The following is an 18928-nucleotide window of genomic DNA, read 5'->3' on the forward strand; positions in this document are numbered from 1 at the left end:
ATTGGAAAACACAGATATTTATATTATGATTAATAACAGTAGCAAAATTATAGTTATAAAGTAGCAATGAAAATAATTTTATGGTTGGGGTCACCACAACACTAGAAACTGTATTTTGGTGGCATTAGAAAGGTTGAGAATCACTGGTTTAGAGAGAAAAATAAGCTTTTTTTTGCCTGAAAAATCTTGTTTCAGATTAGTTCAGTTTAAATGTATCCCCATGTAACCTAACAAGAGTTGCAGAAATTCATTTTTTGGGGGGGAAGGGGGGGGGGGGAGCCAGACACGCTAATAAATGATTTTCAATGCAAATGAATTTACATTTCATAAGCGATTCTATGGTAATAACAAAGAAACATCTGAAGTATTGAGCTAATTTGTCACTAAGTATTTGGAGGCTCTAAAGGGGGTACTAATAATAATGTATAGAATCATTGCATTGAGCGGGCATTACACATAGTCTACTTACAGATAAGAAAACCAGAGAGGATAAGAGCTGGGAAAGAGGTAATGCTACAGCTAATATTAGAAGGAAGAGTAAAACGTCTTTAAGTAGACAAGAAGGATGGTTGTGGTGGGGAAGGGGTAGAAGATTTTCTAGGTAATTGTTCAATTGATTGTTCAAAATGGTTGAAGTAGACTGTTTTTAGGGCAAAATTGTGGAAGGTAAAGCTTGAAAGGTCTTGTGACTCATGCTAGGGAACACACTTCCTTCCATTCCATGCAAAAGAAAATATAGGAAAAATTACCCAAATTGCTGCGTCTCTAAATTACATTTGTTCTGTGGTTTACATATTTCTACAGATAGAAAGTGAATCTGATCTCATGCAGCACTAGGGGGCGCTACAGTAAAACTAACCACTCTCAGATGGCTTAAAGCCTACTCTCTTTTCTTAAGGAGTCAAGATAAGAAAACCTTTTTTGGGAGGGAGGCCAAGTACTCAACAGGTGTAAGAGGAAGAACAAGAGAAGCCTCATCTGATATTTCATAAATGAAAAATTTTGATTTAGTACAAGTTGAAAATAGGACAGAAAAATTTGTACTGGGATCATACTGGAAATGTCACATGTGTCTGAGTATGGAAACACACACACACACACACACACACACACACACACACACACACACTGACTGGGGGATATAGATGATTTAGGGATATTCCACTTCTCTTACTTCAACCCCTCGTTATAGGCACAGAGTAGACCCAGTCCTGCCTCGGGCTAATCACCTGCCCTTCCAGTCCTATTTCTTTTAATAGAAATTACTTCTGTGTCTACTCTCAGAGAACCTGTACTCTACCCCTCAGGGATTCTGCATTCATGGAAAATTAACATTAACCTTCTGGAATAATGTAGGTGAGAAGAGCCATATACAGTGTTGTTAAGAGTGAAAATAACTGACTTTCAAAAGGTAATTTCACATACGTTCACAGGTAGAACATATGGTGGTATTAAGATGAAATAGAATTCCATGACATCCTATGGCTTGTGTATTTTGTTTGTAGCCACTCATTCTTTCAATATCCATGTCTTTTTAAATGAAGGAATCAACACACTTCCTTCCAAAAAATACAAAACATCTCTAAGTTTGAGCAAGTCATTGAGGTATAGAGGAGAGCATGTTGGACCAGAAATTAGAAGGCTCTGGTTCAATTCAATCTTTAATGTTGTGACCCTGAATAAATTTCCTGAAATTCCCTGAGCATCAGTTTAATCATTTTCACTATTGGAATTTGATAGTTGTGAAGAGCAATTGTGTTACAGAGCTTTGGAAATTTAGTTCTAATGATGATTATTATTCAAGGACATGCTTCCTAAGCACTGCACCACTGAAGTGTTTTCTTTGTAGCATGTACACACACACACACACACACACACACACATCCTATAACTCAAATCTCAGAAAGCGTATCATAGGGTTAACCTTAACTTCATGGACTTTGCTTCCTTACTATAGTTTTTAGGATTACAAAAACCAGCTGGTATGTGAATCATCCCTTTGTCCAGTATCTCCACAGCTGCAGACACTTCTGGCCTATTAATAACTCAGTTGCTACCTTGGATTTCGGATCTACTGTTGCGATATTGCAGTGCTTATGTTCAAGTCACTCTTATTTTACTTAATTATGGCCCCAAAGTGCAAGAGTAGTGATGCTGGCACTTTAGCTATGCCTAAGAGAAGTAAAAAGTGCTTCCTTTAAATGAAAAGGTATGTTTGTATAGGATAAACATAGTATATATGGGGTTTGGTACTATCTGTGGTTTCAGGCATTCCCTGGCGGTTTGGAACATATCCCCAATGGGTAAAGGGGGAATGTAATTATTTTCTTTTCAGTGGACTTTTATTCTGAAATACAACATAGATGGGTTTTTAACTTATATAGATTTTTCTACTTTGAGAATATGTAACTGCTATTTAAGAACATATTCTGATAGAAAAATTGACAAAGAGATCCACACTTTAGTTCTAATATTAATTTAGTAAGAGCTTGTGTTTAGAAAATCTCATTCCCTAAGTGCCGCATTGCGTATATAGGGAATGGAGTAGTCCAGTGAGTTTCAATGGACCCTTATGGGTGGGCTTCCCTGTAGGTAGCCAGGGCATAAGCCTAGAGAACCAGAGAAACTCTCCAATAAAGATCAGGAGGAAAATGACAATAAATAAGACAAAAAATGATAAACAAGCATCCAAATAGTCATTAAGGGAAAACACAAAAGCCCTTTGGGGTTATAAAATAAGTTGTAAAATACCTACTTTATAGGTCAATAATATAAAATATATTTTGAATTATTTGTGTTAACTGCTTAATGTTTTTAGCTTCCAAGACCCCTAAAGATCTTAATTTGATCCTGTACATGGTACGATGAAGACTACGAACTTAAAGCCTTTTTGAGGGGTGTCACCTATAATAACAGTCTTTCATTTTTACAGACCTTTTCCACACTTTTGTTTCTACTTCTTCACCATGACTTTGGAGGAAGGTAGATATTTATGTGCAGTTTTACAATGAGGAAATGGGGGGCACTACAGACTTGAATGGGTTTATATCTATGAATTAAAAGGTCATGCAGGGCCCTAGCTGGTTTGGCTCAGTGATTGGAGTGTTGGGTTGAGGACTGAAGGGTCCCAGGTTCATTTCTGGACAAGGGCGCATGTCTGGATTGTGGGCTGGGTCTCTAGTGGGACCATGCAGGAGGCAGCCAATCAGTGATTCTCTGTCATCATTGATGTTTCTCTCTCTATCTTCTATATTCCTCTCTGAAATCAATAAAAAACTTACCAAAAAAAAAAAAAAAGGTCATGCAGCGTTAAGACATTTAGATTAGATCTAGCCCTCGCCAGTTTTGCTCAGTGGTTAGAATGTCAGCCTATGGACTGAAGGATCCTGGGTTCAATTCTGGTCAAGGGCACATACCTTGGTTGCAGGCACATCCCCAGTACGGGGTGAGCAGGAGGCAGCCAATCAATGATTCTCTCTCTTGCTGTTGATGTTTCTATTTCTCTCTCCCTCTCCCTCCCTCTCTGAAATCAATAAAAATATATTTTAAAAAATCACAAAGCCCATTTCTAAAAAAAAAAAAAAAAAAAAAAAAAAAAAAAAAAAAAAAGACCAGGTCTATATTCTAGTCATGTGTACCTTCCATTCCTTTTGGCCATGACTTTCTGACTCTAAGCTCTAAGAATTTCAGTTGGCTATTATAAAATTGGTTTTCTTTTCAGATGGTCACTGTATTTGAAGAAAGCTGAGGAAAAGATTTATGACCTGATATAGAGGGAAGATTCTTTAAAAAAAAAAGGAATTTAAAATCTACTTACATAAATGTAGATAACATGATCCATGATTTAACAGTCACATAAAGCCTTATAGGGTTATTTTTACAAAACAGAGCACAGCATGTGTGATATGTTCAGAGAAGAGAAAGGGAACCTAACTCATCTTATTCCCTTTGAGGATCTGGTTGGCTGAAAAACGCCCATGCCCTTCTCAAGTTTCTAAGCTCCCCTATCAGTGGCCCCCCACCACTTCAAGCTTTAAGAGTGTACTGCCATCAGCCAGACCTGGGGAGGAGGAATGGCACACTGATGAACAGAAGAACCAGAACCAGAACCAGACCAGAACCAGAATCAGAACCAGAACCAGGCTGGTGTCCTGAGCTGTTTACAAGAGGATGACAATCTCCTCCCAACAGGGCTGCTGTGAGGATTAACAGAAAGTTCATGAAAGTACTTTAGCCTGGCTGTTCTGGACTCCAGTGCCCCTGCTGTTTTCCAGCTGCTGGGTAGTCTGGAACCCTCCCAAATGTTGACAAGATGGAGAAGTTGCTGAAAGGGGGCAACTGCTGTGGGCAACTTCTGTGGGCAACTAGCAAAGCTTTGTCTTCTGGCTTCTCAGGTAGCAGGCAAGAGAGTTTGACGAACATGAGGGCTGAGTGGTTCTGGTGCAGGCAGTGGCTACCACCAAGCAGTTCTAGGGGCCCTCTGGCCAAGTGGCCTTCTCGATGAGCTTGTCCACCTCCTGGAATTGTGGGTGGGTGAGTGGGGTAAATATCTCTTCCTTCTCCAGGTGCTGTGACAAGGAATGTGGGAAGGGAACTGGGTGAGGTAGCTGAGGAAGTTAGTCTTATTCAGCCGGAGTAAGGCTACTCTGGTCAGTCTCAGTCAGCCAGCTGGAGGCTCAGCAGGGGCTAGGTGAGTGGCCTCTCTCAGGAGCCACTGGCATCGCTTCACCAAGTGAGCTGCCATGGTGGCTTGGGCAGCAGGAAGGTGACACTCCTAGCAAGTAATTGGAAATCTGTGGCTACTGTGAGCACTGATGCTGACTTCCCTGTGTCCTGCACTGTCCTTGGCCCACAGTGCATGCTGCCTTCTCTTCTTTAAGAATATAAGTCATTTCGGATTTAGGGTCAACCCTAATTTAGTGGACCTCATGTTACATCTTCAAAGACCCTATTTCCAAATAAAGCCACAGACAGGATTCAGGTGGATCTTAATTTTGTGGGAGACACTATTCAGCTCACTATAAACCATTGATTCATTTACTTATCCCAATAGTATTTGTAGAGTGTCATTTACCTGTCAGACACAGAGGAAACATGGTGAGCAAGACATGGTCTTTTTTGCCTTCCCAGAGTTTCCAACCCCGAGTTTAAAGCAGACACTTAAAGAAGCAAAGTATTGGTTAGAGCCAATAGCAAATATTATGTGATAATGAAGTCCCTAGCTTAGGTCCAGGCATAGTCTTAGGGGCTAAGTTTTCTCTTAGCTCAGCAAACATTTACTTAATTGAACTCCATTATGATTGAGGCAGGGTAAGATTTATGATAGTACAGTGGTTACACTGTAACCGACCCTTCCAATTGCTTAGAAACAAAGCTGCTACAGAATGTTATGCTGCAGACTCACCCAATCACCAAGGTGAAGAAGAGAGTTCTTAGAAATGTTTTGGCTGGTGCCTCTGTCGGTATACTTGGAGGACTTCCCCAGTTCATGTGGAAAGGGAAACCCAGATATCAGAAAATCTTCCCCTTGAGGGTAGCAAAAGTTGGTTGCATTTGGTCAATCACATAATTTTAAGGCATGTTCATGTCACATGGATGCTTTTGGTTCATTCTTGAGATCCTTCTTAGGAATCTATTAATTGCTAAGCTTCTGGGACAACAAAACCACAATTCTTGTTCTCTGAGATAGAGAGGACAGGGTTCTCTCTGTGGGGTAGCCATTACTAAGTAATTTAGACAAGAAAAAGGTAAGTGTTTAGAGAGGGGGCTATGTTAGGGTATCGCATGGATTGCCTAGTAGAGAAGAGAATGAAAATTAAGAGAGCTTATATCAGAAAGGTGCTGACAGCCATGGTGAAGGAGAAAGAAAGTTTGGGATAACAATTAAAATGGCTGTTCTTTGTGTTATTAGATCCCAATAGACTCTTTATTCAACAAGGATTTCAGAGCCACACATCTTCATCTCTAAGAAATGTAACTTTCAGGATAAGATTTTTCTAAATATGGGCAACCAATTTTGCCCATTCTTCCTAGTCCTCTCATTGCATGGGGTTCTGAACTTCCCTGATCAGAAGGTAAGGCCTTGCCCTTGGTAAGGAGGCTGTTTCTGCTGAGTACCACCGAATGCCTCAGGATGAGAGTCTAGCTTCCCACCCTACTGTATGCTCAGTATGGAAAATTCCATCTTCTCCTGCGAGGCTCCTTGAGATGTACCCTGAGAGGCTGTGAGGGTATGCTTCCATGATCTCTCAGGTCTCCTCTGACATGAAGCCCAAGGCATGGGGAGGGGATGTTCACACCCCATTGGTGGTGGCATAGTGAACTGGGGCATCCCCATCACAGATCTGTTTCCCCACCATGCTCCACTGATTCCCACACTAACCCCTCTCCCACCTAACATCTTGACATTGTGGCTGGGTATCTAATGAGAAAAGGCAAGGCCCACAGAGTGAAGGTAGAGCTCTGGTTTCAAACCTTCCTGAGGCTTATTCCTTCCTGTATAAGATACCCTCTTCCAACACAAATGCCAAGTGAGTAAAAGATTTGCCAACATCCCAGTAAGTTAGAATTAGAAACTCTCTTCAAAGATGAGCTCTTGGGAACATGGCACAGGCTGCTGGGTAAAGGCTGGACATCAGACATTTGCCTGTTTTGTTTTCCAACAGTTCAGTGCTCAAGGTACTATGAGAGGCCAGAAAAGAACCTACTTCTGCCTCTTCTTGCAGCACCTGTCTACTTTGTACTTGTCCATGGGCCGCTGCCCACAGTCAGGTCAATTGCACCTCTTCAGAGCTAAAGGTTAAGCCAAATTGTACTACACAGACAACTAAGTAGCCTTGGCTGAGGAAATCTTCTCTGGAGAACTTCTGGAGAATTTTGAAATACATCTGAATATTTTGACAACTATCTAAAACCCAATATTTTAATCTTGCTCAGATGATGAAAATACTTCAAATTAATTTTAGACCCTCAGACAAATACTTTCATTAGGTTAAATATCAGAAGATTTTTTTTTTTACTCATGCACAAACATTAAAAAAAAAAAAAAATATATATATATATATATATATATATATATATATATATATATGAAAAATCCTCAGATCTTCTCCAGATACTAATAAAATGGAAAATATCAAAGTTGCCAGAGGAGTTCCATCTAAGGACAAGCTACACAATAAAGCTGCTTCAATCTGGAAAAGTCTGAAGACTCTACACCGTCCCCAAACTCCTGTTAGTTTACATTGACAGAAGTTCTCCAGAGAAGATATCCTTAGCCAACTCTACATGGTTGTCTGTGTAGTACAGTCTACACACCACAATCAAAGTACAGCCCTGATGTTTGAACGAGGCAATCTCAGAAGCATGAGTGCACAAGAAGTCATCTTCTAGTTCTGTAGTCGGCAAACTGCTATATACTGGAACCACATGCGGCTTTTTGGCCCCTTAAGTGTGGCTCTTCCACAAAATACTACAGCCCAGGCGAGTCTATTTTGAAGAAGTGGCATTAGAAGAAGTTTAAGTTTAAAAAATTTGGCTCTCAAAAGAAATTTCAATCATTGTACTGTTGATATTTGGCTCTGTTGACTAATGAGTTTGCTGACCACTGTTCTAGTTGAACTTGTATTTTATAGATAAGGAAATTGAGGCCAAGAAAGGGAAGATTTCAACTCCACCCCTCTATTCCCATATGATTTCCATCATACTACCAAGTAGACCTCCCCTCCCCCGGCAATTCAAATTTGGAGCGAGGAGGAACTCTTAGGTAGATGTTATTAACATCCCATTCTTGTGTCCACTTCAGTGTCAAGCTCAGAGGAGAGAGAAGCTGGCACACACAGCAGATTGGCAGGGTGATAGTCTCACCATGACCTCATCACAAGAGCACAAAGGGAGAACTGAGTTCAGGCTTCCTTCCCTCCTGGGTGTGAGGGCTGTCATAACTGAAGCCAAGAAAACAGGAATGACAGAGTTGCCAGAGATGGAGGGATATTCTTGTTGGATAGAACAAAGAAAGCAAGTATTTTCTAAAGCTTACCATGCTCCTGGCAAACTGCTGGGTGCTTTCACATATGCTATCTTATTTATACTTCACAGTCATCTCCTAGGAATATTCCAATAACAATATGCCTTATTTCCACAGGCATGAGAGTTGAAGCTCAGAAATGCTATATAATGTTTCCAAATTTGCAAAATTAGAGAAGTCACAATTTGAACTGAATCTGACCTTCAAGGCTATGCTCTCTCTCATCTTACCACTCTCTATTCAAGGGCAAAAAGATTAGAGAGAAAATGGTTGGCTAGAACATAAGACACAGAAAGAATATGTGTGGAAATAAAATTTGACCAGGAGGTTGGAGCTGGGCCATAGAGAACTTTGAATGGGGTCCTGTGGGGGTATTTCTGGGCAGCGGGGTTGTCAGCATGAATTATTCAGGAGGGTGAGGGGAAGAGTTAAGGCAGGACAGGGAGCAAGAGGAAGGACCATTTATTTTATTTCACAACATTGTCTAAACTTAATGGTACTGATGCTAGAGACTTCTGAGAATATGTCTATTACTAACACTGAGTAACCATCAGGACAAGGAACAGAAAGCCTCAATCTGGAGTTCCAGTAGCTCTAACCAAGAGGAAGTCATGTGAGCTTTCCTTGCTGCCTCTCAGCCTCCTGGTCTCAGAGAATGTCCTCTGGGACACTGCTACCCTTACGTCATCAGGGCACTTCAAAACCATGGCAGATTTCTTTGAACCGCAGAAACCATGTGGAGATTTTTGCATAGCCACTCAAATAATCCAATCATGAGGGCTTTCAGATCCGATGGCTTGATGTAAGTTTGGGGATAAGGAAACTTTGTCTTTTCCGCTTTTATGAAAGTTGACTTAGGGTTGCAACTTCAGAAACCTGGATCATGGACGGTTAGTGCTGAAAGGGATCTTTTGATTAATTCATCTAGTAATTTTAAAGATGAGAAAACTGAGGTCTAGAGAAGTTGTGAAAGTTGCCCATGATGACACCATCCCTGCCTGGCTGACATTAGAACTCAGTTTGCTGCTGGCTGAGCCCTGAACTCTCTAAATTTAACCAGGTTCATGCTGGGACTGACTTGCTGGCTTAGAGAGCAGTGGGGCATTTATTCACCCTTGGGGATTACGAATTGGCAGGGCTGGGAAAGTCTCTCCCTTCTACCTTCCTGGCCTGTTGGTTTCAGCTGCATTAGGCTTGTGCTTGGACTTCTGCAGGAAATAGGGGATTCCTCTTCTGGTGTGGGCAGTCACCAGAGGAATCCACTTGACTGTGGCTACTTGTATGCCAGGGAGTGGGAGGCAGGGATTCCACACCCCAGGGCATGAAAACAAATTCCTCCCCACAACTCTCATCAGCCAAAAAGCATCCTGCGGAAAGAGGAGTTGTTCTTGGCAGGCACAAGAGACAGTGAGCTCTCTTTTTTTGCTTTCCCTTTTTAATAGGTGATGTAAGCAGATGGTACAAAATTTTTAAAAAGTTGACCATGAAAAGTGAGGGTTGCTCCCATTCTTGATTTTAGGCTTCCAGTTCCTTTCTCCAGAGGTAACAGTTGCAAACAGTGTTTTGTGTGTCCTTTCAGATAGAGTCAATGCCCATGCAAGCATTATTTTTATTTTTTTAAATACACAGTCATATACTTTATACATGATTCCACCTTTTGCTTTTTTTCCTCTTCATATATTTTAGAGTTTACTCCTTATTAAACTTCTTTGTTTTCTTCCCGTCAAATTATAGCAGACATTTTATCCCTTGGGCTTCCTCTCTTCTTTCTTGCTGTTAAATATTCTCTGGGTTCAAATTAGGTTTTCAAGCTTTGGAGAAGGGAGAAAACCAATGTAAAAAATATGCTATACTCACATCTACACATCTCTGAGGGATTACACTAGTTTTTGTTGCTGGTGTGCCCTGAAAATAAAACACTTTTACTCTTGCGTTAGAGCTAGGAAGCTTCCAGAATTCACTCCCAGTGCATTCTGGGAGTCTGTGGCCATGGCAGATGGATCAGGCACAGCCTTCTTCAGGAGGGAATGGATCTCTGCGACCGAATAGGTTTCTTGACAAGATGACTATTAAATGCTCTGTTATCCAAAATGTGAAATTGGGACTCAGTGAGCCAAAACAACACACCAAAGGAGAGTTTGGCAGAGCTGAGCACAGACCTTATTGCCTACATGAAAGGGCAGAACACTCCTAACTTATCTTAAGAGGTGTTACAGAAAGGCCAGTGGGCAGGTTGGCAGTCTGGGTCTGATCTCCATGGAAAAACCCATCTTTGGCAAGTCACTCTGTCTCTAGGCTACTCCTATAGAATATGAAACAGAAGTGGAGTAGTTAACAGTCAATTCCATTTTTTTCACTACTTTATTTTCCTAAAACTATCTCTTTTCCTCCTTCAGGTGCCACTTCAGTATCCTCCAATTCAAAGTATCAAAGCACAATTTACTGGTAAGTGTTGTCAAAAGTTTGATTTTTTAAAAAGCACCTTCCCTCCGAATCTCTTAGGGAAGCATCAAATCCTAGAATGGCTGAATCCTGCATGTTTATATTTGAGACAAAGAAGGCATATAAAGAAGAAAAGGGGAGTCATTAGTTATCAAATCTGTGTTTAATTTACATGCCTTTAGATGCCTTACTAATCCTTTCAGGAATCTGAGTAGGAATTATTCTTTTTTTGTTGTTACTCCTAATCCCAAGATATCCCCTTCTCCCCAATTGATTTTTAGAGAGAATAGAAGGGAGGGGGAGAGACAGAGAAAAATCCATGTGAGAGAGACACACCAATCGGTTGCCTTCTTCACTGCCCCCAACTGGGGCCAAGGATTGAGCCTCCAACCGAATTATGTGCCCTTGACCTGAATCAAACCTGTAATCCTTTAGTCTGCAGGCTGACGCTCTAACCACTCAGAAAAAAAACAGGTAGGGTGGAATTATTCTTATTTTCAAGGTAAGGTAACTAATGCTTTACTTCCTAAGTTTTGCCAGTAATTCTGGTATATGTCAAGATTTTACCTTAATGAGAGATGGGGGAGGTCCCAGATGTGAAGGCCAGGTGATACTTCAGAAGGATAGAATGACTTGGATCCATGACTAACACTAAAACATCCACCAGCAGTTTAAGACTATTCACTGTCTATCAAGTTCTCCTGAGCCTGAGGGAAATATATCTTGCTCTCCATAAGAGGTCTTCATTTCCAGTTCAAGCATGCCCCATGGGCCTGGCTCAAAGCAAGAATTACCGAATTTTGCCCAGCAGTGGGGACCTACTCTTCCCTATTACCAAGGGACATGGGCCAGAATGGGGAGTCTGAGATGTAGTTGCTTGGCCATATTGGGGCTGATTAAAAAGAAATTTAGGCTTTTTGGCTTAAACTTGGAATGGCTCCCCATGAAGGTACCAAAGCCATCACGCTATGTTCCTGTCTTTCTCTTTCTCCTCTTCCTCCTCCTCCTCCTCCCCCTCCTCTTCCTTCTTTTGTGGAGCAGCTCTTCCCAAGGCACCTCCCCAGTAAAGCTAGTGATAAGGTAGGAGGGAGAGGCAGGTCTGTGTTCTGGAGCTCTTTCACCTGCCTCTTTCTGGGCAGAGTTTGAACCCACTGACATTCTGTGCACAGCGGCATTATTAAGCTGCAGCAATTGCTGGTAAAAGCCAGTAGTAAATGCTGCTGGGAGTCCAGTGCCCAGGGCATGGAAAATGTGCATTTCACAGTCAGGTGGAGAGAGAATAGGGGAGAGCTCAAAGCAATGGCCCTCCAGGCACCCTTTGTGTCTATTGAACTATTGAACAAGGAAGCCCTGAGGTTGCCAGTCCTTCCCTATTCTGAAAATCGGGGAAACCTCCAAGCTCCATATCCTGCCGCAGGTCTGTTGTGACAACTGCCAATGGCTTTAATCTCTCAGCTCTTAAATTCCAGCCCCATCAGGGACTGTCTTGGGTACCAGGGCTAGCTCTACCTCCTCTTCCATCCCATGGGTGAAGCACAATGCCCACTTCCTCTCATTCTTCTCAAAATCTCTTCCTATCACTGTCTTTAAATATGTTTCTAGAAGAATGTTATTGCCAAAAGTTGTGCTAAGGAATCTCTTTATTTCTTCTTCTCCTACCCTCCTTAGAGTGTGACAATGAAAAAGGTTTCATCCTCAAATCCTCAAACGAAGAGAAAACCATGAAGGTACAAGACAACTCAATCTCCATCAGATGCGATGGGTTTTATCTCGTCTCCGTGAAGGGCTACTTCTCCCAGAAGCTCAGCCTCAGCCTTCATTACAGGAATAACTCGGAACCCCTCTTCTCCCATGACAAGGTCACGTCTGTCAATTCCATCACTGTGGCCTTTCTGCTTTACAAGGACAAAGTCTACTTGAATGTGACTACTCACAATTCCTCTTGTGCAGACATCCAAGTGAATGGTGGGGAGTTAATTCTCGTTAGTCAAAATCCTAGTGGATACTGTGCTAATGAATGAGGACCTGATGGCCACACCTAAGCCAGGCACCAAGCTCGAATGCCATACTCAAGGTGGACAGGACACTGGTTCTTCCTTGGGAGTGGAGGAGTCGTCCCAGATCAGCCCCCACCTCTGGCTACACAGGATGTGATCAGAAGATTCCCCCACTCCCACTCAGGGATATTTAAGACTTATTTTACATATCATTTAATTTTATTTATTCTCATATATTCTAAAGCACCTAGCCCTCATCCTTCACAATTGCCTCAAGCCTGTCAGGTACTTCTGCCCAAAAAGAAACTAGGTGCCTCTTCCTCATGATACATTGTTTCTATTGGTCAGGAAATGGTCTAATAAACTTGCTTTATTGAAAAAGACACTGGATGAGCATTTTCTGGAAATCTGGCATCTGGTGTTGTTGAAATGAAGAAGACCAAGGAGCGGGCCGACGAATCAGTCGGAAGTGGCGTGGACCCCACTGACAGCCGCAGCTGTCTCTCGAGGATGGAATGTGTTGCAGTCTGCATGTTGCCTAAATACCTCTTACTGGGTGAAGTTAAGAAGGAAAATCAGCTTGTAAACTGCTTCAGGATTTGGCTAAGATAAAGATTACTCTGTCCAGGCTTTTTTTCCTCTACCACATCGCTTTCTCCACCTTCTAAATGTTTTTAATAGCAATTCTCCCCTCAAAAATCCAGTAAGAATTTAAACAGTCTGGGGAGGGAAACATTTTTGTTACTGATAGTCAATGGATCACGTATGCACCCTTCAGCTTATGCTGGTAACACTCAGCCCCATGCCTTGTACATGCACACCACATTGCTGGTTTCAGAAATGAAGTAATTCTATCATATTATCAGATACAACTTTATGTCAAAGTCACCAAGAGCCTACTGTATCTTATGAAAAACAATGATCTCTATCTAGAAAGATCCTAATATCACATATGATCCTATATCAATTATTGAGACTAGAATCAGCTAACACCAAGGCTTTTCTTTTTTCTTTTTTAGAATATATTTTATTGATTTATTACAGAGAGGAAGAGAGAGGGATAGAGAGTTAGAAACATCGATGAGAGAGAGTCATCGATCAGCTGCCTCTTGCACACCCCTACTGGGGATGTGCCCGCAACCAAAGTACATGCCCTTGACCGGAATCGAACCTGGGACCTTTCAGTCCGCAGGCCGACGCTCTATCCACTGAGCCAAACTGGTTTTGGCAACACCAAGGCTTTTCAATGAGATCCCTTATGTTTAGTTTAAATGCTCCTCTGATGTATCAGGCTCATAACATTGTGAACACATCCAATTTTTCATAAGTCAAAATTTCAGATATAATTTGTAGGCTCTTAAATTTTGGCTAAAATTTGTTTTAATAGTTTCCAATGTTTCCCTACCATTTTAAGTAGAGCATGCGAAATGTAGACCTTTTCTGGATGATTCTGTGTCATCACAATAATCATGCTGGGCTCCAGAAAGATGGTCCTGCACTAGATGGTTTTCATCACATTTGAATTTTTTTCTGTCTTTTTAACATAGTTTTCCATCTCCTCTTAAGTGTCTATCTCTAATTATATTCCCACCCTTCTATTTTAATCTGTTATGGAGACATAAATAAGTGATAATAAAAAGCTAAATAAGAGAAATTGTATATAAGTTAAGAGTAACCAAGCTCCAGTGGTGGCCAATCATAACTATAGGGAACATTTATGGAGGATCTACTATGGACTAGGCATGGGGCTAAATGCTTTATGCCAATTGTTCTGAGCAAGATATTCTATAAATCTGTCTCAACCACTCAGAGGTTGTGTGTGTGTGTGTGTGTGTGTGTGTGTGTGTGTGTATGCTGACTACAGTCTGCAAGTTGATGTTACTCAATGAGTGATATCTAATAAGTAAATGTTTATGACTACAGATAATATTTAAGAAAATGTATGTTTTCTCTTTTAAGTTTGGAATTTCTGACTATATCTCACCTGGGTGTGCACATTCCAGCCCTAAGCATAACTGTTCTGTGGGTTGTTTGTCTTTGGTGTCATGGCCTGTCTTGGCAAATGCGCACGCTGGCATCCCTCCATCAGCCACATGGGGATATTTCTGCTATGCAGCAGCCTCACTCCCCCACCTTTCACCCGTCAAAACATGCATATCCCCTTTAAGTCACTCCTTCAAAAGGATAATTCAGTTTTCTCTGGACATAACAGAATTCTGTGGAAACAAAACTGAATGGGAAGTCAGGAAACTGGAATTGTAATTTGTCTGAGTCACTAATTAGCTAAATGACTTTGGACAAATACTTTCCCATTTTTCAATCCTGTTTCCCCTTAGAATCTTATGCCCATAGTGCTAAACTGTGAAAGTACATGCTAAATGTCCATATACTGGTTGGTATGAGTTAGGTCAGCGTTTTTCAACCGTTGTTCCGCGGCACACTAGTGTGCCGCGAGATGTTGCCTGGTGTGCCGTAGGTGCAGACAAGACAAGAATTTTATAATTTTTCACTATTTTGTTTACTTAATATTTCATAATAAAGTAATTATAAAATACTTTCTTTGTGTTTATTTGATTCCTATTCAAGAGAATTACTTTATATATAGTCAATATAGGCACAGAGTTAAATTTTTTAACATTTTCTAATGGTGGTGTGCCTCGTGATTTTTTTCATGAAACAAGTGTGCCTTTGCCCAAAAAAGGTTGAAAAACACTGAGTTAGGTAACTTCTTTTACTATATGGATTTTATTTTGGACATGCTAATAGTCTTTCCTCATCAACTGTTACCTAGTGCCTTTCTACTTAGGGAATGACATAAGGGATCTAAGTCATATTTTGTTCTTAAGCATACTGGGCAGGTCCTCTATTTTAAGCTTTGATTTTGTATTTAGTGCTTTCCTGATTCTCAGAGAGTATTAATATTGATATTAATAATATATCCAAGTAATATTATTGATATTTACGTGGAAACAAATAAAAGATTTCAGAATCCACTACTGGTTAGAGCGTTGGAGTTTTTATTTATCCTGCTCTTCCTTTCCTTGTTAGATCCACCAAGTTTCTGATGAGGGGAGCCCGGGAGTTCTCTCTTGGCTTGTCAGCTGCAGTCAGTCCAACAGGGGAGCAGAGACAAGCCAGGCGAGGACATGGGCTCAGTGAACTGAGCTCTATTGTGCTTGAGTAAATGCTTGGGTTCGGGTTGTTTTCTTTCCCCCAAAATGCCTCTCCATTTCCCACTCCCACCTATGTGGAATCCCAAAGGTGCTGTGGAGAATAGCTGGATAACCAGTGACCTAAATGTATTTTAGGTATAAAATAAGTTCTATAAAAGAGATGTGAAAATTTTCTATAAACTTTCAGAAAAAATATTAAGTGCTTATGAGGACTTTAAAGAACTTCATGGAAGAGGTGACATCCCTGAAGGATGGAATAGCATTTGGAGGAGTATTCTAGGCTTAGGTAAGACATAAAGAAAATAGAGATTAGAAAGTTAAAGATATAGAGAGAAACAATGCATAGTTTCATTTTTAGCAGATGAAGTATATAGATGTATGTAGTGTATATAATATACAAAGCAGCCTATTGCGGAAAACTTTCAGAAAAATAAATTTCTGAACAATAGCACAGAAATCAGAAACTGTTAGCCTATGATAAAGTAGACTTTGTTCTGTAAGCAAGAAGGAGGCATTGAGGATGAGCTAGGAACAAATGGAACTGTATTCCACTAACAGCCATTGTGCATACACCAATGATATCTAAAACCATCTTCAGCTCAGATGCCTCCTACTCTGGTGTCACACTATTGCAATCATCTGTGTTATCTATATATATAAAAAAGTCTAAACAACAGGGTGACCAGATGACTGGATGACCAGCCAGTAGCTATAATGTGCACTGGCCACCAGGGGGCAGATGCTCAACACAGGAGCCCAGGTGGTCAATGTGCTCCCACAATGGGAGCACTACTCAGCTAAGAGATGGGCACCAGACTCCCAGGCTGGGGAAGCGCGAGCCTCTCCCACAGACACTCCCCACTGTGCACCTAAGTAACAGCATTGGCAGGTGCAGTGGGGGCCCGGATGAGTGGGAGCAGTGCAGCACCCAGGCTGGGCTCAGGATCCTCCCCAGTCACCTGCCACTTCGCACACTACTTCCTGCTGTGCAGGATTGAGGAGCTGGTGAGTAAGCCTGGGCTGCAGTAGCACAGAGGTCCACGGATCCCCCAAGGCCAGGCTGAGGAACTCCATTGATGCATGAATCCCTGCACTAAGCCTCTAGTTAGCAATAACATGCCATTTATTGAGTACTTATGACATGCCATGCATTATATTAGAATTTTATATGTATTATTTAATATTATCTTCCTAAAACTCTTTGAGGTGGATATTATTATTCTTCTTATTTTGCATGAGAGAATTTGAGATGAAGTAACATCCCTAAAGGCATGCAGCTGACAAATGGTAGAGCTTAGGTTCAAGACCAGGGATAATTGACAGCAAAGACCATGCTCTTAACCGGGATACCCAGTCTCTGGGAAGCTCTAGGTGGATGTAATAAACATCTCTGCATAGGATACTCACATTGACTATTCTCTTCCTCATCTCTGCTCCTGGTTCATAATGTTGGTTAGAGTAAGTAAAATAATTCCAGAAGCCAGAAGTATCAGGGTCATCCTTCTCTCCCATCATCTCTGACCATGAGTTTGTAGATTCTGCCTTCTCTCCATTAACTTTTTTTTAGACTATTATAGTAACTTCCCACCAGGCCCACATGCCTTAGTGAGTCCTGGTTGGATTGAGAAGATGATGCACCCTAATCAATGAATAAGGTAAATGGACAAACAAAATGACACTGGGTGCCATGGTGGAAAGACTGTGGTTTGTGAAGCCTGGTTTTATATCCTGACTGTCATACATGAGCTGGGTGACCCTGGCAAGTTTGCCTTTTTTTTTTCTTAACCACTTTAAATCCTAAATCTTACTTTCCTTATCTGTAAAGAGAGATATCAATATATTGTGTCCCCAAAATATATACATACATTGAATAATTATTAATTCCAATGGGTTAAATATGAAAAGAAAGAAACATCAATTGAGCTATCAGCTATTAACTATGTAACTGTGTATACAGTTTTTGGGACACGCTGTATACTTTCTGGGTTATTATGAACACAAGAGTACCTAGTGCATTGCCTATAACATAGTTGGTCTTAATACCTAATAAATATTAATTTATAAAAGTAATTTACTCCAAAAGGCAGAAAGTATCAAATGAATACGAAAATTATGGAGATTCAGGGATGGAGAGGATACTGAAGCATAATGGAGAACTTTGCAGGACTTAGACTGGACCACAAAAAGGAAGGAGAACATAACAGGGGAAGAACAGTATATGCAAAGGCTGAGGAATAAGAATTCTCATGGTGTTTTCTGTGGACAAAGAGCTACCACGGCTGTTACAGCTCCCACTCTTTCCTTTATTTGAGCACATTCTATTTCTTAAGATAGAAATTTATGTTTGTTCATGGTTGGAGATAAGGATTAATGGGTAGTTTGAGGATAAAATATTGGGGGCATTAGTGACATGGCTAAGAATGTTGGATCATGTCCTGCAAAGGAAGATATAGGTTTCAGAAAAAGGATAATTTATTATGATTTGGGAAAAAGCCTAAGTTCAATATACTTTTCATTTCGACTCAATTCATGTGAATACCTACCTATTGCTAGTTGAACTAAAGCTTAAAAATACTTTTATAAAAAGAAAATTAAAAAAAGGAATGTCAGAAGAGCCAAGTTTTTAATGCTTTTGGGAAATGATATACGGAGAGCTTCTTATTAAATTTAGAATGAATGTTTAATAAAGATTGTACTGGGTGGTTTTTAAAATATTAAATATGTTTAAAAAGTAATATTTAAAAATATCAACCTGAGATGTTATGACTACTAAAAAATAATCCCTGAGAATTTCAATCACTCTGCACATTTATTAATTTGTTTAGGATTTAAATATGTCCTGTTTCTAAAATTAAGTTTTTGTCAATGCTTTGGAATCGCCTACCTACCTACCTACCTACCTACCTATTATCTTCTTTTCCCTGCAGTAACCTTTATCTCAGAGTATGTGGGGAACCTGGAACCTTCCACAATAATGTCCTCCCTAATAATCAGCCATGGTGGTTGTTATAGCCACTCATTCAATGCATGATCCATGGGCTCAAGCCATGGAAATATATTGTTAAAATTTCAACAAAAATATTACTTTGGAGAACTGACACATAAAGCCTGTTAATGTTTTACCACCACCATTCCCTGCTCCTTTCCTGACTCCCCCTCCTTCCCTCCAAACAGCTGGCCAGATGGTTCATTCCAATCTTGAGAGAATGGGATATAAGGGCTTTCAGTGTTGACTGATGCCTGGGGGACAACTAGGGTAGCGTTAAGAAGCAGTCAGGGAGTTGCCTTAG

At 40.7% G+C, this 18928-nt stretch overlaps 1 protein-coding gene across 2 annotated transcripts in view; it reads left to right on the forward strand.

The window, feature by feature from the left end:
* Window positions 1-13527, forward strand: part of TNFSF4 (TNF superfamily member 4) — a 38207-nt gene extending 24680 nt beyond the window's left edge. For both annotated transcript variants that reach the window (XM_045583222.1, XM_036442446.2), the window contains 2 exons: window positions 10423-10471; window positions 12137-13527. In XM_045583222.1, coding sequence (XP_045439178.1) covers window positions 10423-10471; window positions 12137-12489 — 402 coding nt within the window. In that variant the 3' untranslated portion in view covers window positions 12490-13527. The remainder of the gene's footprint in view (window positions 1-10422; window positions 10472-12136) is intronic.
* The last annotated feature ends 5401 nt before the right edge of the window (window positions 13528-18928 follow it).

This window comes from Pipistrellus kuhlii, unplaced genomic scaffold, assembly GCF_014108245.1.
Source record: "Pipistrellus kuhlii isolate mPipKuh1 unplaced genomic scaffold, mPipKuh1.p scaffold_m20_p_18, whole genome shotgun sequence".
Classification (NCBI taxonomy): Eukaryota; Metazoa; Chordata; class Mammalia; order Chiroptera; family Vespertilionidae; genus Pipistrellus; species Pipistrellus kuhlii.